We start from the raw sequence: 23,779 nt of genomic DNA, 5'->3' as shown, positions 1-23,779 counted from the left end.
GTGAATGAAGGAGACACAATGCGTGGCCTCAATTTCCATCTGAGAGTCAGACATTGACATTAGACATCATTCGCAGGTCTTGTCATCCACCGTCCATCCCAAGGGATGCCCTCATAGCCTCCTTTACATCTGGAGGCATCTCCCCTTATTCCAGCCAGGAGGGCAGAGCGCAGGACCACCTAAAAAAGTGAGTGGTCTTTGGGTCCAGAAGGACGGCCTCCTGTCTCTAAAGAACAAGCTTGGGGGGGAGAGATGGAGGCTGTGGCTGAGGGGAGCCTGTCAGAAGCCGCATCTCACGCATCTGTTGATTCCCATGGGAAGGCAGAGGCCCGGTGGCTTCCACTCCAGGAGGACAGGAGTCAAAGAGCTATGGATGGGTGCCAGGACCCCTGGTAACGAGAGGGGTGGCTGTGCTGCATTCTCCCCTAGAAACCCATTCCCACCACAGACCCATTTTAATCTGCCTCCCCTTCTCCACATCTACCTCTTCTGACCACCGCCTCTAGGCCCAGAACAGGAGGTGTGTGACCAACCTGCTCACACATCTGTCTCAGTGCTCAGTACAGTTGCACAAGTGCATGGAGGCCTGGGGTGGGCTGTGTCCCAGACCTTCAGGAGAAGAGTGTCAGTGGGAAGAGAGTCACAATAGACTCTGTGTCAACTTGCTGGATAAGCAGGCCTGCCACTGCCAGGACAGCCTCACAGGGGTCAGGGCTGCCACGTGGCTCTCACCTGGATGGAGAGGGGCAGGCATAGGGCCCAGACACAAGCCAGGGTGCCTTGGGTGAGAAGTGTGGAGGGAAAGGCCAGGCCTCTGACTCTCTTGCCCAATTGCCGCCCCTAGTGCCATCTCTTCTCTGGTGGGAACCTGCCTGGACCCAGGGCAGGATTTCTGGGAGCTCCTGCACTATCCCTGCTTCAGGATGAAGCTGAGCTCTCTGCATCTCAGCTTGCCTGGCTCGGGGCTGCAGGGCCACGCCTACCTTCTCCAGGTCCAGCTGGAGCATCCACGGCCCATTGAGGCAGATCTGGAAGGTGAGGGGACTGCAGTCTGGGAAGATGATTTGCAGGGTCTTCACAGGCTAGGTTCCCTTAAAGGCAGTGGGGTCTTTCCTGGCTTTGACAGGCACAGGGGAAGTCAGCTACTTGAGTGACACTGTTTCTTTCTCCTGCTGCAGTACCATCTCCAGAGCTCCCTCCAGCTCCAGCGCCAGAGCAAGGCCCAGCTCCATGGCTAGATCCAGCTCCAGCTCTAGTTCCACCACCTGTGCTAGAGCTGGAGCCAGTGTCACCTCCATCAATCCCTCCAGGGCTAGAGCCACCACCAACATCAGCTCCAGCCCCAGTGCCAACTCCTGAGCAGGAGCCACCTGGACCATTGCCTCCAGGGAGAATCCTCCCTCCACCTGGAGAGATAACAGCAGAGCCAGATCCAGCCCCAGAGCCCGCCTGCCCCTGGGACGTGACCACCAAGAACCTGCTGAGGGAGGAGAAGCCCGACTTCTTGGAGTTCCCTCCCCGGCTGGTGGCAGAGCAGTTGACACTGATGGATGTGGTGAGCAGCGGGGCTCTCAGGGCAGGTGGGGCCGGCCTTCCCTGTGCCATCAGCTGCCCCACACCTGCCATTTCCTGATCCAGAATCCCATGATCTCGGTCCAACCTCTTGCTTCCCCACTCACCCTCATGGGACCTGAGCAGCCTTCTTAACTCCCAAGCCTTTGCTGTCCTCATGTGGACAGTAGGGATGGACTTTGAGAGCAGCTGCCATGCAGAGTGGCTGTGCAGGTGGATAAGGTGGAGCAGAGAGGAAGTTGGGCAGAGTCTGCGATTTGGTTGGGGAGGGGAGCACACTAAATTGCTGTCTCGTCCTTGGGTAGTTCACTCATTTGCCCAGGAGGCCTCAACGGCCTCAGCACTAATTAGGCACTTAATGTGTACATGACTACAAGGCAGACAAACAAAGCCCATGGTTGTTGCTGCCTTGGGGGAATGTGCATGTCAAAGAGGAGTCAGACCCCAGGATTGTCAGAATGGGTGGAAGATGCCCCTAGAGATGGTCAAGCAGGAGCCGAGTTCTGGTGCTTGGAGGAAGTGAGACTGGGCGGCGAGCAAATGCTACTTCCTTGCGCCACAGTATTGGGTCCTGGGCCATCCTGTGCTGGGTGCCCTCAGGGGACACAGGCAACACCCAGGGATTCCCACAAGTCTCAGGCCACATTCTCAGCTTCCTGAGCTCCAGCTCTCACCACTGACCCGGCCTGGGACTGGGGGCTGCAGATGCTGAGCTGGGCTGTGGCAGGGCTGGGTGACACTCCCTGTCCTCCCCAGGAGCTGTTCAAGACAGTGATGCCCCACAAATTCCTGGACTCCATCTGGTCCCAGTGTGACAGGGGCAATAAGCACCTGGAATCCACCATCCATGTCACCACGACCCACTTTAACAGAGTGGTCGAATGTATCATCAGCACCTGCATTGGGGACCCGAGCATGACTGCCCAGGACAGGGCCAGGGTGGTGGAGCTCTGGATCCAGGTGGCCAAGGTAAGATGTGGGAGGCCCTGGGAGCCCCTCTCTGGTGTCGGGGGAACTGTCCCTTCTCCTTTCTCAGCTCTCATATTTGAAGTCCGTGGTCTGAGCCTTTGCACAATCCTTAGGCCCCTCCTGCTAGGCCTCGTTGACCTGACTCCTGGTCCCAGTGGTGGGCAGCTCACCCCTTCCTGGGCTCCTTTCTTGGCTTCAGCTAAAATCCTCCTCCCTGGAAGTATTCCTCATCAGGTTCCACCTGTGCCCTTCCTGGGTTCCCTGAGCTGCTGTCTCATCCAGGACAGGAGACGTCAATGAGGCGAGAGAAGCCAGAGGAAGCAGGGCTCCAGCTCCCCCTCACAGCTCATTCTCTTCCCTTCCCCAGGAATGCCACGGCCTGAGGAACCTTTCCTCTCTCCACGCGATCTTCTGGGCTCTGGAGGGCCCCTCCATTTAACGTTTAAAAGAGACGTGGAGACAGGTGTCCAGGTGGGTAGGCCTCTCTCCATGCGAGCACCACCTGTGTGGACCAGACACCCCTCACAGGGCTAGCATTGCCCTTCAGTCAGTTGGGACCTCCTGGGAGACAGCAAACCCTGGGGATAGGGTCTGACCTGGTTGGCAGGCTTGAAGTCGTTCTGAAAACTTAGGCCAGTCGTTCTGCTTCAGGAATCAGTTTCCCTAAGTGACAGATCATGGCTTGAACCAAATTGAAGATTTTCAAGTGTTTGCAGCAACAGAACTCTCTGTCCACGTGAAATTAAGACTGTTTAAAACACATCTGCTGAGAAAATAAGAGAATGGAGGCCCAAGGTGACAATAGGAGAGTCCCCTCCCCAGTCCCAGACACCTCAGGGCTCAGAGGACACAGTGAAAATGCTCATCCAGGCTGTCTGGATCTTCTGGGTTTTCAAACAAAAGGGATTTACCCTCAAACCACTCCACAGTGTTTCTTTCCTTTTTTCCCTCCTCAGGAAGAACTGTGAAATCCTTAAAAATATCTTCCAAACATGCCAGCGGGAGAGCAGGAAGCTGCTCAAGGAGGTGAGTGGAGTCTGGAGATCTGGAAGGACGGGAGGTGAGGTGGGGAGGGACCAGGCAGGATGTGCTTTGGTAAGTTTTTCACTTAAGGTTCCCCGAGAAATAACGGTCTGTCTTGTCCAGCTGGACAGGAAGCGGGGGGTGTGAGCTGCAGGGGCAGGTGGGGACTGTTTGGGGCAGGAGGCCTTGGTCACGGGATACAGTGGTGTCGCCTGGACTGTTCCAAGAGGTGAGGAGCTGACAGAATGAGCAGGTGTCTGGCTTCCATGCGGACCCATCAGCTGGCCCTCATCATCCTCAAGGCTGGCGGGTGGATGGAGTGGTTGGGGGTTCCTTTCTTCCTAAAGCAGCCCAGTCTGTCCTCAGGAAGCCAGGCCCCTGCTGCTCCTTCTGTCTTCACTGCACCTCGCAGGGGAGGGCACTCTGCCTGTCCCAGGGATGAGCACTGTGAGGTTACACAGGCATTGTGGACACAGGAGCTGCACAGCCTTGGGCCAAATGGTGGATCTGGGACAGAACTGTGTGCTCTCTGGGACTGTGCACTCTAGCCCGATAGTGGTCACTGCTGACAAACCAGTGAGTCTCCCCCAATGCCTTGTCGACAAAGATACGCCCCAGATGGCAAAGAGAATTATCGGGGAAACTACAGATTCTTAATGGACCTTCCTGACAGATTCTTAATGGCCTCAATCGAGGCCCTGGCAGGAGGGGCCTAAGGATTGTGCAAAGGCTCAGACCAAAGACTTCAAACATGAGAGCTGAGAAAGGAGAAGGGACATTAGAAGTTTCCAAGTGGAAAAGGATGCAAATGTCACCATTACACAGTGCCATGGTCACACCCTACACTGTCACTCAGATGTGGCACACGGGGGTCCCCTTCCTGAGTGAATGAAGGAGGAGTTCTGTGCAGGGACCATCCTGAGGGGATTCTAGGGAGCTGAGGCCTTTGGCATGGCCTCAGGTCCAGCCTGGTGTCAGAGAATCCCAGGGGGCTGGAAAACACAGAAGCCACTTGCATGGGACCCCGAGACACTTTGTGCCTCTCCATCCATGGCTCATGTTGACTGAGGACCTCAACACACCCCGAGAGTCCAGAGGACAGGACATTGGTCCGAGGTGTGTCTGGAGGAGGAGTGAAGGCGGGGGCCAGGGCCTCTGGCTGGGAGGGGGAGCGGTCTCCTCTGTGGGCCCCTGAGCCAGTCACTGCCCCTCTGTGGGCCTCGGTCTCCTCATCTGGGTAATGGAGGGAGATGATCTGTGGTGCAGGCCTCACAGGGGTGATGAGGAACAAGGAGGAGAGGAATGTACAGGAGCTTTGTGCTCCTCCTCCTCGAGGGGGGAGGGGACAGCACTGGTGACAGTCAGATGATACTGAGTCCTCAGGGGACCCTGGGAGGCATGGGGAGTCCTCCTCACACTTTCCTGATGAGGAGAGAGGCTTAGGGGCCTTTGCAGGCCTGAGGGCACAGAGGAGGGGGTGTTGGAGCTGGGAGCGATCTAGAATCAGGGCAACCTGCAATGGGAGCAGCCATAGACACCAGATGTCCAGGGTCCAAGATCAGGGGCCTGGGAGACATGGGGAAGGGAACATGGCCTCCCTGAGCCTGTCCTTGACCCTGCAGGAGGTGATATCTGTGAGGGCCACCCTGCAGATGGACCCCCAGGGACCTCAGGAGAGGCAGCAGCAGCAGGTGAGGTGGCCTGAGGGGGAGGGTCCAGGTGTCAGAGGAGGGGTCACTCACCTCACGGCTGGAGGCCTCCCTAAGAGAGGGGTCCCTCCTCCTCCAGCCCAGTTCCAGGAGCCCAAGAGCATGAAAGGCCTGCCCTGGAAGTCACCAGGAGGAGGCCTGGAAGGGCTGGGCCCAGGATGTGTTAGGGAGGGGAGGGGCAGGGACCACATACCCTAGGATTTGCCAAAAGCCGCCCCTGGGAGGTGACTGGGGAAGTTGGGTTGTCCTGGAGGGAACAAATGGGGGCAGGCCGCTGAGGGTCCTAGGCTGTTCCCTGTGGGAGTCTGTGGTGGGCAGGAGGCTGGGGTGAAGGGATTTGGGGGAGGGTCCATGGGGGCACCTGAGAGGTGGGACTCATCTCACCACTCCCACCCTGATTTCACAGGGTGTCGTCCCCTTCCTGGGCATGTTCCTCTATCACCTGAAGCTGCTGGACATTGGGATGGCGGATGATCTGGAAGTGAGTGAGCCTGGAGGTGGGGACAGGGAGCAGGATCCTGAGGTTTGGGAGGCGAGAGCCCTGCACTGGGACCTGAGCTCTCAGTATCTGACAAACCTCCTCTCATGAGAGCCCCATGGCCATCCCTGGGAGCTGGGGAGTCAGGCCCATCTTAGCAATGCGTGAATAGACGCTCTGCATAAGCCCCCCACCAGTCTACCTGGGCTGGTGAAGCTCATAGCTGCCTGCCTGCAGAGCTGCAGGAGGCTGTGTCTGAGATGGATTCAGCCTCCCCCTCGGGCCCTGCCCCTGGGGGAGGGCCATCAGCCCCTGCAAGTGAGGAAGCACTTCTGTGTTCCAGCTGTCCCTTCCTCCCTGAGGCCTCAGTCTCCCTGTCTGTCATCAGAGAGGGTGTGCTACATAAGGTCTCTGGCCTCAGCTCCCCTGTCCCTCCTGCCCTGGAGCCCAGAGCCTGGCCCAGTGTCAAGTTCTCTTTGTGGAAGGTCTGCCCTCTGCTGGGCCCTGACATTCCTGCAGCCTGAGAAGGGGTGGGATGGGGGTTGGTTACGGGCTTAGGGGGCTGTTTCTGATGGACATTGGCTGTCTCCCTTCCAGGGAAATCGGGTCAACTTCCAGAAATGGTGTGAGGTGAGCAGCTATGGGGAGGGTGGGGATGTGGAAATCAGAGACCTCGCCTGGCACGACTTTCTCTGGCCTCATCCCTTGGGTCTTACATTTATTGGGAGAGTCAGATCCACAAAGCTGGGCATCCCATCACGTTGGCGGGTGCGGGAGGGGCTGGCATCAAGGACACCTTCCTGGATGAGGAACTAATTCAAGCCAACTGTGAGGACAGGCAAGTCCTGAATGGAGTGGGAAGGAAGGAGGGTTCCCGAGTGAGCACAGACCCCAGACCAGATCCTCACTCCACACAAGTCCCTGGCAGCGTCCCCCACCCAAGCCCTGTCTGCATCCTGTCCTTCCTCCCAGAAACTCAAACTCATCCGGAGGATCCAGCTGCTCCAGCAGGCTGCAAATGCATATGACCTGGAGCCCGACGAGCGATTTGGGGCCTGGTTCCAGGCCATGGAGCCCATCAGTGTCCATGAGAGGTGAGGGGGACAGGAGTTGGGTGAGGGCAGGCCAGACTCTCTCTGATGGCCAGCTCCAGAGCCTGTGGCCTAGCTCGCTGATCAGCCACAGAACTCGTAGCGTGGTGACCCATGGGGCACCAGGACTCAGCTGCTGGCAGGCTCTGGGAGGGGCACCTGAGGTACGGCTCCTGGTAGCTCACAGGTCCACTCTGTCCTGTAGCTACTGGGTCTCCTGCCAGCTGGAGCCCGCACACCAGAAGGCGAGCAAAATGCGGCTCTTCATGAGGAAGAGGAACCGGACATCCTCCAGTTCAGGGCTGAGTGAGTGTTGGGACCAGGAGCGACTGAATCCAGGGGCTCAGTACAGCTTCGGGCTAAACATGGGCCTCGATCCCAGCTCCACTGCTGAGCAGGCCTGGGACAGGCCGCTCCCCTCTCCTCTCTGGGATTCAGTTGCATCCTCTGAAATGGGTGATGCTAAATGATGCCTCCTGCATCAGGGACAAATGGGGTGCTGTTGATGGACTGAGCACTTGGTACAGGGTTTGGATCAGAGTGCAGGGGAACAGGGAGTTGTGCCATGAATCTCAGGAAGGATCCCCAAAATAGTCTGTTTCTTCTCTTCAGCCACCATGCCCTTGGCGATGAGCCATCACACTCTGGAGACCACAAGTGCAGCTCCTCCTGACCAGCAGGGACACTGGCACCCTCGGGATGCACCAGGCCAGCTCTTCCCACCCTGAGTGAACGAGGACATCCTAAGACTTTCCCTGGTTTCCCCTAAATCCCGAGAGGGAGGGCACCACCACCTCCCTCTCCCTGACATCACCACGCCAGCCACTGTTAACCCATTGGGGAGGAGTGATATTATTTCTTTAATAGTAAATGGTAGATTTGACTCTTACATTATATCCTGTTTCTTTCACAGCCTGGGTGTTGTGGTGTGGTTCTTTCACTTCTTATGCTCATGTAAATGAGACACAGAATCTCACTTTCCTCCTTGAATGAAGAACTTGTGTATGGTCACAGCTTATTGTATGTGGGAGAAGGGAGGAGGGCCACCCTCCTCCCTGGCTACTGAATGAAACCCTCAAGTCCCCCTTCCTCAGAGGACAGGTGGATTTCAGTGTGGTTCACCTGGGCCAGGAGCAGAGACAGCCCCTCAGATCTCCCTGGATGTAGAGGTTGGAGGGACTTTCCCAGGCAAAGCAATAACCACTGAAATGTGGGTGTCTTTCAAATAGCACTTACCAGGACCATGTCCTTCCCCAGGACAGCGGCTGTCTTTCTACAGCTTTCCAGGAAGAAGGAATGTTTTTTGCTTCTCTTGTTGAGGTTTCTTGGATCAGATATTGGAACTTGCCGTTTTCTAATCAGTGTCTGGATTCGCATCAACACTAAATGAGGAAAAAATGTAAAAAGATAAAAGTTTGCATGTGGAACGGACAAGGACAGAGGAAGACCATGTGCAGATGGACTAAGGGCCGACAGGACATCCCCATCAGGCCGCCTCTAGGGCTCCCTGTTCACCCTTCGCCTAGACTGGAATCCTCCTGGGATCCTGGCCCATGCTCGCGGAAGTCCTTTTCCCGCTTGTTTCATGTCACTTTATGATGAAGTGCTGCTGTTCACGCCCAACTCTAGAGTTTTATGGATCAGATAATACCCAGTTCATAACAGTCATCTCAGACTGTCCCATAATTAGGTATTTAGTCCCAACCAGCACCAAGTAGCAAGAAAGGTGCCATTTCTCAAAAGGAAAATGGATATGCATGGTTTTGCTTTAAAATCCTAGGTGCATGCATTGTCATTCTCTTGTGGAGGGCTCCCAGAAGATCCCGAAAACAGCCCTAAATGCCAAAGACCTGCTGATTCATATGGCCTAAATGGTAGAATAGCTTATACTGTACCCTGGACCAGCTTTAGAGACTTCTTTTGCTCTGAGCCCCATTTGAAACTCAGTAAATATGCAAAGTAAATCTCTCAAATGAGACACATATTGGCTCCAGAACCCAAAGAGGCCCACAAAGCACTGGATCTTTTTTAATGTTAATAGGTGGAAGATACATCAACTTAACTTTCACATTGAAGGAGGGATCTCAGTATGCCTCAGAACCCTAGAGCCCTACAAACCCACCAAGTCTTCATGGGGTTTATCTCCCACTTATATATCTTACTAAAGCTTCCAGGGTATTTGCTACTTCCTGCCCAACAAATCTATTAGCATGATTTCATGGATTATTTAGCCTCGATTATGACAGAGAGGGCTAGAGCTGAAAGCAACAGTGAATGTTTTGTTGACCCGATCATGTGGAAGCAAATTACTTCTTGGTTGATATAGAGAGAATAAAGCATTTGCCAGAACAATAGTTGCACACCAGTTTTTAGAGACTGTGCTGTTTTGCTCCAGTAAGGAGACTACATCTGTAAAAGCAGCAGCATTTAGGATCACCACCTGATTAAGTGTATGAAAATCTGCTACCACTCTCCAAAACCCCACTACCATGCATACAGGCCAAGTCAACACACTTGCATCTCTCAAGACTTGCATGGTGGCATTACTCTCCACAGACTTCCTCAGGGATGCAATATTGCTTTTGATTTATTATTTTGGTTGAACAGGGAAATTCCAGTGGTTTCCAGTTGGTCTTTCCTATTATATAAGCCATTGTTCTACAGGCAGGGAGCCAGTGTGAAGAGTCTGCTAGTTTGCAAATGTGTTCTTGAGAACTATAAATTCAGGTAAAATTTAGATACAAAGAGAATTCCTATTGGGTTGTATGTGTGGACCCACTGGGCCCACTGTGAGAAGGAATCAGACCAAAGAACTATTTATCATCTAAAATCTATCAATCTCCACTCTGACTATTTGACCAAAAAGCATTCGGGATCCCCAGGAATTAGCATCAACTCCAATTCTATCTTAGTCATTCCAAAAAAATCTGGCTGTTTCCCTCTTCCCATGCACAGATACCTTGGTAAAGGGTCCCAGGTCACTTTCAGAAGGGCAAAGAGGAAGATTTACAGTATACTAGGTTGGCAGGGTTATAGCATTCTTCCTCAAAGGGACCCCACTCATATCTCAATTTTGAATATCTATTCCTGCACCAGTACCAAACTGTTTCTATTAATACAGCCTTATAATGTGTCTTGAAAATTGATAAGGCAATTCCTAATATATTCAAAGATTGTTTTGGCATTCTTTTTTTTTTTTTTTGGAAGATTGGCCCTGAGCTAACATCTATTGCCAATCTTCCTCTTTTTTCTTGAGGAAGATTGTCCCTGAGCCAACATCTGTGCCAACGTTCCTCTATTTTGTGTATGGGATGCTGCCACGGCATGGCTCGATGAGCAGTGTGTAGGTCCGCGCCCAGGATCCGAATCCTCGAACCCCAGGTCGTTGAAGCAGAGTGCAAGAACTTAACCACTATGCCACTGGGCCGGCCCCATATTTTGGCATTCTTATATATTTGCTTTTCCTAACGAATTTTGGAATCCATTTGGCAAAATCTACACACACAAAAATTCTATTAGCATTTTTATTGAGATTGTTTGGATTTATAAATTAATTCAGGGAACACAGAAATTTTTCATAACATTAAGTTATCCCGTCAGTGAACATGATATATCTACTTATTTGGCCATTTTATATCTTTTATTAAATTCTATAATTTTCTCAGTAGAAGTCTTGTACATTTTTGTTAGTTTTAGTCCTAATCAGTCTCACATAAAAAATTTAAAACTTTTATGGACTCACATTCTCATCCAGCTATTTCCCTTTCCACTTTATAGCCAAACATCTTGAAAGAGTTGTCTACACTACATGTTTCCATTTACTCACCTCACTTCCTCTTAAACATAAAGCAATTTGGATTCAATGAGCTCCACTTCATCAAAACTGCTCAGTCACTGATGACACACACAACTTTAAAAATCCACAAGTTTTTTCCTGACCCTTATCTTGCTTGATTTTTAAAAAATTGATATGTTTTCACTTTCAGTTTCCAGTTCTGCTCGTAAGGAGCTTGGAAGTTACCGCTCCATCCTGATAACAAGTAAAAAGCTGAACAGACTGAAAAATCAACAAACAACTATTCTTGGATCCATAAGGCAGGGGAGGACACAGGGTAAACTGCTCCCCCAAGAGTGGAGAGATGGACAGGCAAACACAGAGAGCCGCAGCTCAGCAGAGCAGAGACTCGCGCAGAAACCACCTCCAGAACCAGCGCCAGGGTAGGAAAACCTGAACTGTAATGGACAGATTGGTGAAGGCTCAGTGTGGACAACTCTGAAAGTGAAGAACTCTGGGGTGATCCAGTCATAGAGGGGCCCCCAGAACATTGTGAGATTACCTCCAGGAACTTGACTAGGTTCCCACAGTAAGTATCTGAGAAAAATCCCCTTGTGCTCCTGGCAGGAGGAGGGGAAAAGGAACCATTCTGAAATACTCCAGAGCACTCTGTTCTTCTTAACAAGGCCCACCCTCAGGGAAAACTGCCTAACAAGAGCTTAACCTACTGGAGTATTATCAGAGCCTAACTGACCTAGGGGAGGGGAAATACCCAACTCCAGCCCACTCTAGCCATCCTGTCTCACCTAACGGGGCAAAAAAAAAACAACTGAGAAACAGTCATGAAGTTCACAGTGCAGAGGCATAGGCTCACTGAAAAACTGAGACCTAATCTTAGGACTATAGAATGCTTCCCCTCCCCAACACCTCACTGCCACATCACTAAAGGCCTATTTACAGCAGTTCCTTTTACCCAGTGCATCATATACAGCTATCAAGAAAATTTACCAGGCATATACCAAAACACAAAAAACATAATTTGAAGAGACAGAGTAAGTATCAAAATCAAACATGGCAAGGATGTTGGAATCATCAGACTGGGAATTTAAAACAACTGTGATTAATATGCTAAGAGCTCTAATGGATAAAGTAAACAGCATGCAAGAACAGATGGGTAATGTAAGCAGAGAGATGGAAACCCTAAGAAAGATTCAGAAAGAAATGCTAGCAATAAAAATCACTGTAACAGAAACGAAGAATGGCTTTGAGGAGCTTATTAGTAGGCCAGACATGGCTGAGGAAAGAATCTCTGAGCTAGAGGATATATCAATAGAATCCTTGAAAACTGTAGAGCAAAAAGAACAAAGACTGAAAAAAAAAAAAAAACAACAGACTATCCAAGGACTGTGGGACAACTACAAAAGATGTAACATAGGTGTAATGGGATTACCAGACGGAGAAAAAAGAGAGAAAGGAACAGAAGAAATATTTGGAAAAATAATGATCAAGAATTTTCCCAAATTAATGTCAGACACCAAACCACAGATCCAGGAATCTCAAAGACTACTGAGCAAGATAAATGCCCCCAAAAATTACACTTAGGTATATCTTCAAATTATAACCAAAAATAAAGAAAAAATCCTGAAAGTAGCCAGAGTATAAAAACATCTTACCTATAGAGGAACAAAGATGAGAATTACATCTAACTTCTCAGAAACCATGCAAGCAAGTAGAAAGTTGAGTAAAATATTTAAAGTGTTCAGAGAAAAAACCCCACCAACCTAGAATTCTATACTCTATGAAATTATTCTTCAAAAGTGAAGGAGAAATAAAGACTTTCTCAGGCAAACAAAAATTGAGGGACTATGTTGCCAATAGACCTGCTCTGCAAGAAATGTTAAAAGAGGTTCTTTAGAGAGAAGGAAAATAATATAGGTCAGAAATTCAGATCTACATAAAGAAAGGATGAGAGTTGAAGAAGGAATAACTGAAAGTAAACCAAAAACTCTTATTTTTCTTATTCTTAATCTATCTAACAGATAACAGTTTGTTTAAAATAACAATGTATTTGATTACGTACGCTTACGAATATGTATGCTTATGTGTGCTTACATATAAGTGAAATGAATAACAGCAATGATACAAGGGATGGGAGTAAGGAATTAGGATTATTTTGTTATTATAAAATACTTATGCTACCCAGGAAGTAGTATAGTGTTATTTGAAAATGGACTTGGATTAGTTGTAAATATATATTGCACTCTAGGGTAACCACTAAAAAAGTTTTAAAAAACTGTAACTGATATGCTAAGAAAGGAGAGAAAATGGAATCATCATACAAAATGCTCAATTAAAACCATAAAAGGCAGAAAAAGAGTGGAAGACAAAAACAGGAACAAAAAACAAAAGAAACAGGGGCCGGCCCAGTGGTGCAGCGGTTAATTGTGCGTGCTCTGCTGCGGCAGCTTGGGGTTCGCAGGTTCGGATCCCGGGCGCGCACCAACGCACCGCTTGCTAAGCCATGCTGTGGCGGCATCCCATATAAAGTAGAAGAGGATGGGCACGGGTGTTAGCCCAGGGCCAGTCTTCCTCAAGAAAAAAAGGAGGATTGGCATCGGATGTTAGCTCAGGGCTAGTCCTCCTCACAAACAAAAAAAAACAACACACAAGAGAAACAAATAGAAAACAGTAATGAATATAGCAAATATATGTCAGCTATATCAAAAAACACTTTAAATGTCAATGATCTAAATGTACCAATTAAAAAACAGAGAACGTCAGAAGGGATCAAAAAACATGACCTAACTATATGTTGTCTACCAGAAACCCACTTTCAATACAAAGACACATATAGATTCAAAGCAAATGGGCAGAGAGAAATATACCATGCTAACAATGATCAAAACAAAGCAACAGTAGCTATAGTAATCTCAGACAGAGCAGACTTTAAAGTAAGGAAAGTTATCAGAGATAAATAAAAGCATTATATAATGATAATGGGGTCAATTCTCAAAGAAAACATAACAATTCTGACCGTGCATGTGCCTAACAACAGAGTGTCAAACTATGTGAGGCAAAAACTGATAGAACTATAAGCAGAAATAGACAAATCCACTATAATAGTTGGCGACTTCAACACCCCTCTCTCAGAAATGGACAGATCTAGCAGGCAGAAAATCAGTAAGGACACAGTTGAACTCAACAGCATCATCAATCAACTAGATATAATTGACATCTATAGAGCACTTCATCCAATGATAGCAGATTACACTTTCTTCTCAAGCTTGCATGGAGCATTCACCAAGATAGACCACATCCTGAGACATAAAACACCTTAACAAATTTAAAAAAATAGAAATCATACAATGCCTACTTTCAGACCACAATGGAGTTAAACTAGAAATCAATAATAACACTTACATGTTTTAAATTTACATAATTCACTCTTTGTGATGTATATTTCTATGGATTTTGACAAATGCATAGAACTGTGTATACCATCACAGTCATGATCCAAAAAGTTTCATCACCCCAAAAATTCCTGCTTGCTGCCTCTTTGTGATCAACCCCTCCCCACACCCCACTCCTGGCAACCTCAGATTTGTCTTCTATCTCAATAGTTTCGCCTTTCCCAGAATGTCATATAAATGGAGTCATACAATATGATGCCTTTGGGTTCTAGCTTCTTTCACTTAACAAAATACCTTTGAGATTCACACATGTTGTTGCATGAATCCATCAGGGTTACTTTCTCCCTTGTGTTGCTAAGTAGTATTCCAGTGTATAGATATACCACAAACTGTTGATTCATTTATTCACATTTGAGTTGTTTCCAAGTTTTAACAATTAAAAATAAAGCTGAAATAAACATGCGTGTACAGATTTTTGTGTGCACATAAGTTTTTAGTTCTCTTGGGTAAATATTTGGGAGTAACACTGCTACTCCCATATAAGAATAAGTAAACATATAAGCACTGTATGTGTTTAAATTTGTTTGTTAAAAAAACTATTAAACAGTTTTTCAAAGTGGCCATACTGTTTTATAGTCTTATCAGCAAAGCATGAGGATTCCAGTTGTTCCACATCTTTGTCAACACTTGGTAGTGTCAGGATTTTTTTTTTTACCTTCTAATAGACGTATAGTGGTGTTTCATTGTGATTTTACTTTGTGTTTCCATCATGAGTATTGGCATCTTTTCATATGCTTATTTACCATCAATATGTCTTTTTGAGTAAAGTGTCAGTTCAAAACTTATGTTTCTGTCTTTTGAGTTATTTCTTGTTGAATTTTGTGAATTCTTTACATTCTGAATAAAAGTCTTATTTTATTGAGGTATAATTGATATATAACATTATATTAGTTTCAGGTGTATAAAATAATGATTTGCTATTTGTATATATTGGGAAATGATCACCACAATAAGTCTAGTTAACATCTGTCACCATGCATAGCTACAAAATTTTTTCTTGTGATGAGAACTTTGAAGATTTACTCTCTTAGCAACTTTCAACTATGCGGTACAGTATTAACTATAGTTATTATGCTGTACATTACATCCCCACTACTTATTGATTTTATAACTGGAAATTTGTACCTTTTGATCTCCTTCACTCACTTTGCCCACCCCCCCACCCCTCAACTTTGGCAACCAGCAATCTGTTCTCTGTAGGCATGAGCTTGTTTTTTTGTTTGTTTGTTTTAGATCCCACACGTAAGTGAAATCCTACAGTATTTGTCTTTCTCTGTCTGACTTATTTCACTTAGCATAATGCCCTCAAGGTCCGTCCATGTTGTCATAAATGGCAAGATTTCATTCCTTTTTATGGCTGAATAATATTTCAGTGTATATATACACCACATTTTCTTTATCCATTCATCCATCAGTGGACACTTAGGTTGTTTCCATGTCTTGGCCACTGCAAATAATGCTGCAATGAACATGCAATGAATATGAAGTCTTTTGTCAGAAATGAGACTTCTAAATATTTTCTCTCAGTCTGTAGGTTTATCTTTTCTTTCTCTTAACAGTGATTGTTTCAGAACAAAAAGTTTTAATGTTTATAATTGCTCACGTTTTGGCAGCATTTGACATTGGCTTTCTCATCCTTCAAGACTCAGTTTCAGGAGGCCTACCTGAATTAGGCTCCTCCAGCTCCTTTATGTTAGCAAATTTCTATCATATTACCCTATACATTTTCTTTATGGCACCTCTCACAAACTGTAATTATTTTATTCATTTATTATGTTTATTATCTGTATTCCCCACTACATTATAAGCTCCATGAGGAATGGGGGCTGCATCTGCTTTTTCACTAGTACTATCAATGACTAATACAGCGCCTGGCAAATAACTATGGAAAGGAAGGAAACAAGGAGAGAAAGAAGGCAGGTACAAAGGAAGAAAAGGAAAATCTTGAAGGAGAGGTCAAAGATTATTCTGAGAATTCAACTTCAAGAAACTAGCTAATTGTTATGATTTAAATGGAAATAGAAAATACAGGATTGAACAGCAACTCCCCACTTCCAGCCCACCCCCCATCAGCCCTTGGCAACCACCATTTTACTTTCTGTTTCTATGAGTTTGACTACTTTAGATACCTTATATAAGTGGAATCAGGCAGTATTTGTCCTTCTGTGACTGACTTATTTCACTTAGCATAATGTCCTCAAGGTTCATCCATATTGTAGCATATGATAGCATTCCCTTCTTTTTTAAGGCTGAATAACATTCCATTGTATGTATGTACCACATTCTCTTTATTCATTCATCTGTTAATGAACATGTAAGTTGTTTCCACCTCTTGCCTATTGTAAATAATGCTGCAATGAACATGGGAACGCAAAATATCTTTGAGATTCTGTTTTCAATTCTTTTAAATAAATATCCAAAAGTAGGATGGCTGGATCATATGGTAGTTCTATTTTCAATTTTTTGAGGAACCTCATACTGTTTTCCGTAGTGGCTGCACCATTTTAATTACCATCAACAGTGCACAAGTGTTCCAATTTTTCAACATCCTTACCAACACTTGTTATTTTCTGTTTTTTTGACAATGGACATCCTAACAGGTGTGAGGTCATATCTCATTGTGGTTTTGATTTGCATCTCCCTGATAATTAGTGATGTTGAGCATTTTTCGTATAGCTGTTGGCCATTTGTATGTCATTTTTTTTTGTGAGGAAGATCAGCCCTGATCGGATGGCACCCTAACATCGGATGCCAATCCTCCTCTTTTTGCCGAGGAAGATTGGCCCTGGGATAACATCTGTGTCCATCTTCCTCTACTTTGTATGGGATACCACCACAGCATGGCTTGACAAGCTGTGCATCGGTGCGCTACCAGGATCCAAACCTGCAAACCCTCGGGCTGCCGAAGCAGAGCACGCACACTTAACCGCTGCGCCACCGGGCAGACCCCTGTATGTCTTCTTTGAAGAAATGTCTATTCAAGTTTTTAGCCCACTTTTTAATTGGTTGTTAGTTTTTCGGCTATTGAGTTTTATGAGTTTCTTATATATTTTAGATATTAACCCTTTATTGGATAACTGGTTTGCAAATATTTTCTCCCATTCTGTAGGTTGCCTCTTCATTCTGTTGATGGTTTCCTTTGCTGCACAGAAACTTTTCAGTTTGATGCAGTCTCACTTATCTATTTTTGCTTTTGTTGCCTGTGCTTCTGGTGATATGTAAGAACAAACCTTTTAGCAAGGTATTCCCGGCTTTCAAATTCTGACCCCAGCCTGCCTTTCTTCTTTGAGCTTCACCACCACACCACTGCACACCACAGTCCAGGCCACTGGACCACTCCCAGTCCCTGAGAATGCCATGCACATGTATGTATCTCTGCATATTGTCCTTTCTTCTTGGAATAGTCACCCTCTGCTGTCTACCCAGCAGGTGCAGTATTACAAAAGTCTCTGGTGGCTTTCCTGATCCTCTTCCTCCCAAGGAAGGATTAGTTGCATTCAGCTTTGTTTGGTCCCCTAGTGAAGTACGTACTAGAGTTGTTTACAAAATTGTTTCCTGTTCTAGACTATATCCCAGAAATTAATATCTACCAGATAGTGTATGCTATTTTTTAAATAAATTTGGTCATTTTGTCTCGATTTCTTTATCTATAAAATGACAGTGCTTTTAAATTTGCTTGTCAATAATAACCAGCCGAAACTCATTTTTGAAATATAGATTTGAGGCTCCCTCCCATAGATTATGATTGCAGGGTTCCAGGAATTCATATTCGAAATGACCTCACTATGTGATTCTTATAATCAGGTATGTTTAAGAGAACTGAGTTAGATTACTCTAGGGCCCTACCCTGCTCTAAATTTTTTCCTTTTTTTGTCTATAATTTCTTACAGCATAGAAGAGAATAAAAGTGAAGGACAAAGGTGAAGGGCATGTTTTAAGATGACTAGCCAGAGTTTTGGTAACTGACACCCATCCCCTCTCCTTCAGTCCTTATTTTCAAGGGAAATTTTGAAATTTTAAGCCTGGTAAACATGTGGAAATATGATTAGAGTAAAGAGAAAGTAAGAGGAGAAACTGATTCGATGTATATCTAAATTACAAAAATACCTTAGACAATTTTCCATCAATAATCAAAATAACACCTTACACCGGTACAATGCTTACAACTTGCAAAATACTTTCCACTTCCTTTATCTTTTTTACACTTTATAACCACACTGTAAGTTCAGCAGGGAAAAGCAGGACAGCAATCATTATTTCCATTTTATACAAATATTTTTTGAGTGCCTATGTCATATGAGGAAAAAATAGAGTATTTCATATAGAAAAAGGCTATGATCTTCTATGCGTTTAAAAGAGGTAAAGTTCTCAAACTGTATATGCCCAGGTAAAGAGTTATTGGACTGAGTTGGAAAGATATATTATCCAGATATTTCAAGGCCATCGAAATCTTCTTTTCCCACCACCTATGCAGAGTTATTTAGGGAACTGCTATAAATGCCCTCTTGACTTTTCAAATTTGAAATAATTTCAGAATTACAGAAAAGTTGCAAAAATAGTAGTTTCCATATACCTTTCATCCAGCTTCCTCTAATGTTAACATTTTACATACCACAGTACAGTTATCAAAATTAATATTGGTACAATACTAGTGACTAAACTACAGACTTTAAACATTTTTCCACTAAGGTCCATTTTCTGATGCAGGATCTAATCCAGGATCCCACATTGCATTTAGTTGTCAAGTCTCCTTAGTCTCCTTCAATCTGAGATAGTTCCTTGGTCTTTCTCTCTCTTTCGTGACCTTGACACTTTGGCAGAGATACTGGTGGAGTTATTTTGTCGCATATCCCTCGATTTGGGTTTGTCTGATGCTTTCTCATGTTTAGATGAGGGTTATGCATTTTTGGCAAGAACACCACAGAAATGGCATTGTGCCCTTCTCAGAGCATAAAGTCAGGAGACGTGGTGGTCTCTGCCAAGTTTCTCCATGTAATTATTCCCCTTCCCTTGTCATTAATAAATATCTTAGGGGAAATACTGAGACTATGCAAATATCCTGCTTCTCCTCAAACTTTTACCCACTAATTTTAGCATCCTTCAATATATTTTGCCTCTGATAATTATCACTATGGTGTTTGTCTAATGAAGATTTTCTTTCTTCTTCTTTTTTTTTGTTTTTTTTTGGATATCTGATCTTATTTGTTACTCTTAGAAAATTTCATTTTTGACTGGACTCAGACTTAGAGGTAGAAGCTCTCAGGACAGCCCCCGTCTCTTGGCAATCTGTTCCTGGTGTTTTTCTTTGGCCTCCTTCACTCTCTTGGCCAAAAGTTCAGCATATTCTGCAGCCTCTTCCTTGTTTTTCTTAGTACACTGTTTCTTCAGAGCAATAGGCCGCCGTTTGTGTTGCAGGACACGTGGAGTAACAAGATGCTGAATCCTAGTGGATATTGACAGACAACGTGAAGGATCGTCACACTTTTGTGAGGCATGGAAGGGGATGGGCAGTGGAAAATTTTTTGGAGGGAGCTGAGGAATTAGAGTTCCTTAATATCATTTGCTCCTCCTTGTGAGTCCCATTCTTATGACTAAAATTTCACTTTCTGGCATTCAATGTAAAAACTCTGGTGTTAGACACAAGGTGGCAAAAAAAAATTATGTTGCAATGCAATGGGCTTCTTCAGTAACTTCCTGATCTGGTTATATATTCTCAGACCAAAGGCAAATTGGCTTCCAATAATTGTCAAATTTGCTCCAATCTACTTTCATCTGAGAACTTTGTTTAGAATTCCTCTCTTTTCTAATGTAGTTTCCAAAACTCCATGTACAGTAACTGCCACACTTGACATTTTTTATATTTGGCTACCAAGTTCTCTAAAGCCCTACCTCAGTGACTATATAGTTGGAGTTCTAAGACACTATTGGAGAAAGCCTGTGTAAATGATTTACTATTGCATAACACACACACAAACAAGTTCCCATTTTAGGGCAGGAAAGTCTTTGTTGCCTGCTACCCCACCTTGATTCAGCCAGTTGCACTTTCTCTGAGGTTTGTTATTTCCAACCCCATTCACAGTCAAACTGGAGCAGGACTCTTCCAGTTGTAATTGGCTGAAATTCACTTAAACCAGTTTAAGCAAAGACATGACATTGTATTATAAGGATAAATTATGATAAATAATTCAAAGATAGGGAGCAGACTCGACCTTCTCAAAGGACTGAGATCAGGAACGGTAAAACTATCAGGAACGAAGGCAGCTATCGGATCCGTGTCTGATATGTCAGCACTGCTCCATGAAAGCACAGACTCTGGAGTCACACTGCCTGAGTTTTATTTTAGCTTTAGCCCTTCCTTAATTTAGTCAAGCTTCTCAGTTTCCTTACCTATAAAGTAGGCATAACAGTACCAACCTCACAGAGTTACAACACTTAGAACACGGAGTGACGTGGTAAGTGATCTGAGAGTATTCTTGTTCTAAAACACACCTCTAAATCTCCACATGCTGCTACCAAACATGGCAGCCCTAGCCTAAATTTATAGGTTTCTTGGAACAGATCAGCTGTCTGATAAACTTTCTCAATCAAGTTTAAATTCTTAGGACAATCTGATTGGTCCAGATAGGGTTCCAGGTTTCATCCTTGCTAAAGCCAGAGGCGTTAAGTCACCTAACACTTACACACCTACTGAGGCCCACCCCTAAACGTCTGTGGATATTTCTCAGTGGTGGGGGATCACAAATCAAAGCTAAAATCCCCCCCTCCAAAAGAGAAAGAAAAGGATTTTTCAGTACTTCTCTCAACTCACTGCTATTCTGTTCTTCCATAGTCACAAAAAGTCCTGATATGAGTAACTTGCTCAGTATCATATAGCTAATAATGAAGCTGTGGTTCAAAACTAGGTCTGACTCCAAATCCCAAATTTATTTTCACTAAACAATGCATTAGAGTTGTTTATATTTATTGAGACCATACTAAGTAGCTGACCCTGTATTTAACCAAACTTTTGAGATGCAAGACTTCGAGTAATTCAAAATTAGGTTTCCTGGGTTTTTTTCCTAATTTTTAATTTTAAAAAATTGGGGTATAGCATATGCACAGTAAAGTTCACAAAATTAAAATGTTTGACTTGATGAGCTTTCTCATACATATACACTCATACCCACCCAGATCAAGATATGGAACATTCCCATCATTTTATAAGGCTTCCTTATGCCCCTTCCAAGTCAATACCCATGCCCAGAAAGGTAACTACTATCCTGACTTCTATCATTATAAATTAGTTTTGTTTGTTCTTGATTTCATATAAATGGAATTATATAATATGAATTCTTTTGTGTCTATTTCACTCAACATAAATTATTGTTTGTAGCAATTTATTCTTTTTTATTGCTGGGTAATATTCCATTGTATGAATATACTTCACTTTGTTCCAGTTTGAGGCCAAAATGAATCAAACTGCTAGGAAGATTCTTATACAATGCTTTTAGGAGACACCTGCATTCATTTCTCTTGGATATACACTCAGGAGTGAAACTGCTGAGTTATAGGATAGGCATAAGTTTAGCTACAATGTACACTGCCTGTGAATTTTCCAAAGTGGCTGTAACCAATTTACACCCCCACCAGCAATAATACTTTCAGTTGCACTATAATCTTTTTTTAACCAAGGAAAATAATATAATCAGTCTATTGTGCTAGTCACATTTCTTAGTTCTGCAAACGTATTTTATTTGAGGCTCTTTTGTTGCTGGTTACAAGCAAGGCTTAGTTTTAGGCTAAGTTGTTACGTAGAATAGATCCTCCTCGTTCATTAGCACCCTTACCAAACCACAACCCCCACCCACTGAGATTTCACTAAAAGATACTACCTAGTTTGCCATCCTTTATAGCGGGGTTTCTCAACAATGGCATTATTGTCATTTTGGGCCAGATAATTCTCTGTTGTGGGGGGCTGGCCAGTGCATTGTAGGATCTTTAGCAGTATCCCTGGCCTCTGCCCAATATATGTCAGTAGCAGCCCCCACCCGATTCATTGTGACAACCACAAATGTTTCCAGATTCTTGCCAAATATCCCCTGAGGTGCAAAATCTCCACCCACCACTGCCCTGTTAATAACCACTATTTTCTAAGTAAATATTCTGGCCTCTCCACACTTCATCTAAACCAAACGTCGTGAGTGAATGCAGTGTTAATACAATGATGTCCATAGTTTTTCAATACTAATGGCACATTAGAATCATCTTTTTAAAAGGGGAGCTTTGAAAGAACGCATATGCCAAGGCCCCACCTTAGAACAATGGAATGAAATCTCTTAAGGTAAGTCTTGAGCATTTTTCTTTTTCTTTTTTTTTGGTGAAGAAGATTAGCTCTGAGCTAACATCTGCTGCCAATCTTCCTCTTTTTGCTAAGGAAGATTAGCCCTGAGCTAACAGCTGCGCCCATCTTCCCCTATTTTTGTACATGGTTTGCCACCACAGCATGACTTGATGAGCAGTGCATAGGTCCGCAGCCAGGACCTGAACCTGCGTACCCCAGGCCGCCAAGGCAGACTGCGCGAACTTAACCATTATACCACCAGGCCGGCCCCTTGAGCATTTTTATTTTAAAGCTCCTTAGGTAATTCTAAACTTCGGCACAGCTGAGAACTACCTTCTTAACATATTACTCTTCCCAGGAATATATGCTTTCAAATAGATTTCTACCAAGGACTTCTCAAACATTAGCAGAGCATGAGGCATGTATCTGGGGAGTAAAAGACTCACAGAAATTCTCAAATTACACCAATTAAGTGTCTATAGCCCATAACTATAAACAGTGATATCTAGTGTTCTGTTCCCGATTGGGAAAAAAAAAAGGTATATGTGTTAATTCTTACAGCTAACTCTAATACATTCAACCTCTCTTTCAAAGGGATATTTCCCATTGTCTTTGAAACACCTTAAATCTTTCACCTAAACAAACAAAAATCCACAAGCCCCCCCAAAAAAAACAAACAGAAAAATTCATATTCACCCTCAAGTCAAAGTCCAACTGTCTGAGAGAGAAATTTAGACTCACTGATTCCATTTCTTCATTTATCACATCCCACTCCAATCTGGCTTCTGGTCCTATTATTCCAACAAAATAGTTCTTGCTAAGGTAAATGACCCTTATGTTACTAAATCTAACGGATATTATTCAGGCCTTATTTCACATGACTTCTCAACAGCATTGGACACTACTCACCACTCCTTCCTTGAATTATTTATGACTTTGTCTTCCATTGCACAACACCCATCTGATATCTGCAACTCCTTAGCCAGCTCATCTTCCTCTACCTAGCCAAAAATTAATTTAAATTCTTCATTGCACACTCCTAGGTTGTCTGCTAAGTTATTTCATGTATACTCAAGACTTTAATTTCTCCCTACATACTTAACAGTTAGTTTTCAGTCTAGATCTTACTTCTCAGCTCTAGACTTCTATCCAAAAGCCTCTTGGATGACTCAAAGGCATCAGAAACTCAGTAAGTCCTACACCAATGATCTCCACACCTACTCATCTCCAAACATATTACCTTTCAAATGGATGTCATCAATCAGCTCCATTCCATTCCATTGTATGTACAGCTTCCCTCCTCCTCCTAACCTTGAATCCAATTGCATCAACAAATCCTGTGGGCTTTTCCTTCCACAGCTACTCTCTCCTC

At 44.7% G+C, this 23,779-nt stretch overlaps 1 protein-coding gene across 1 annotated transcript; it reads left to right on the top strand.

Moving 5' to 3' along the window:
- Positions 1–2,035: 2,035 nt before the first annotated feature.
- LOC131402238 (ral-GDS-related protein-like) lies at positions 2,036–3,007 on the top strand. Its single transcript, XM_058537115.1, has 2 exons — positions 2,036–2,541; positions 2,909–3,007. Exons 1-2 carry the CDS (start codon positions 2,278–2,280, stop codon positions 2,978–2,980), a joined length of 336 nt encoding a protein of 111 aa, XP_058393098.1. The 5' UTR covers positions 2,036–2,277; the 3' UTR covers positions 2,981–3,007.
- The last annotated feature ends 20,772 nt before the right edge of the window (positions 3,008–23,779 follow it).

The sequence above is a fragment of the Diceros bicornis genome (genome assembly GCF_020826845.1).
Source record: "Diceros bicornis minor isolate mBicDic1 chromosome 35 unlocalized genomic scaffold, mDicBic1.mat.cur SUPER_35_unloc_1, whole genome shotgun sequence".
Lineage (NCBI taxonomy): Eukaryota > Metazoa > Chordata > Mammalia > Perissodactyla > Rhinocerotidae > Diceros > Diceros bicornis.
Note: the sequence above shows the minus strand (reverse complement) of the source record. Positions and strands in the feature narration are given on the sequence as shown.

Coding starts and splice junctions, on each gene's coding strand:
- LOC131402238 (XM_058537115.1), top strand. CDS start 2,278: ATGCTGAGCTGGGCTGTGGCAGGGCTGGGTGACACTCCCTGTCCTCCC. Junction 2,542..2,908: donor TCTGGATCCAGGTGGCCAAG/GTAAGATGTGGG, acceptor TCCCTTCCCCAG/GAATGCCACGGCCTGAGGAA.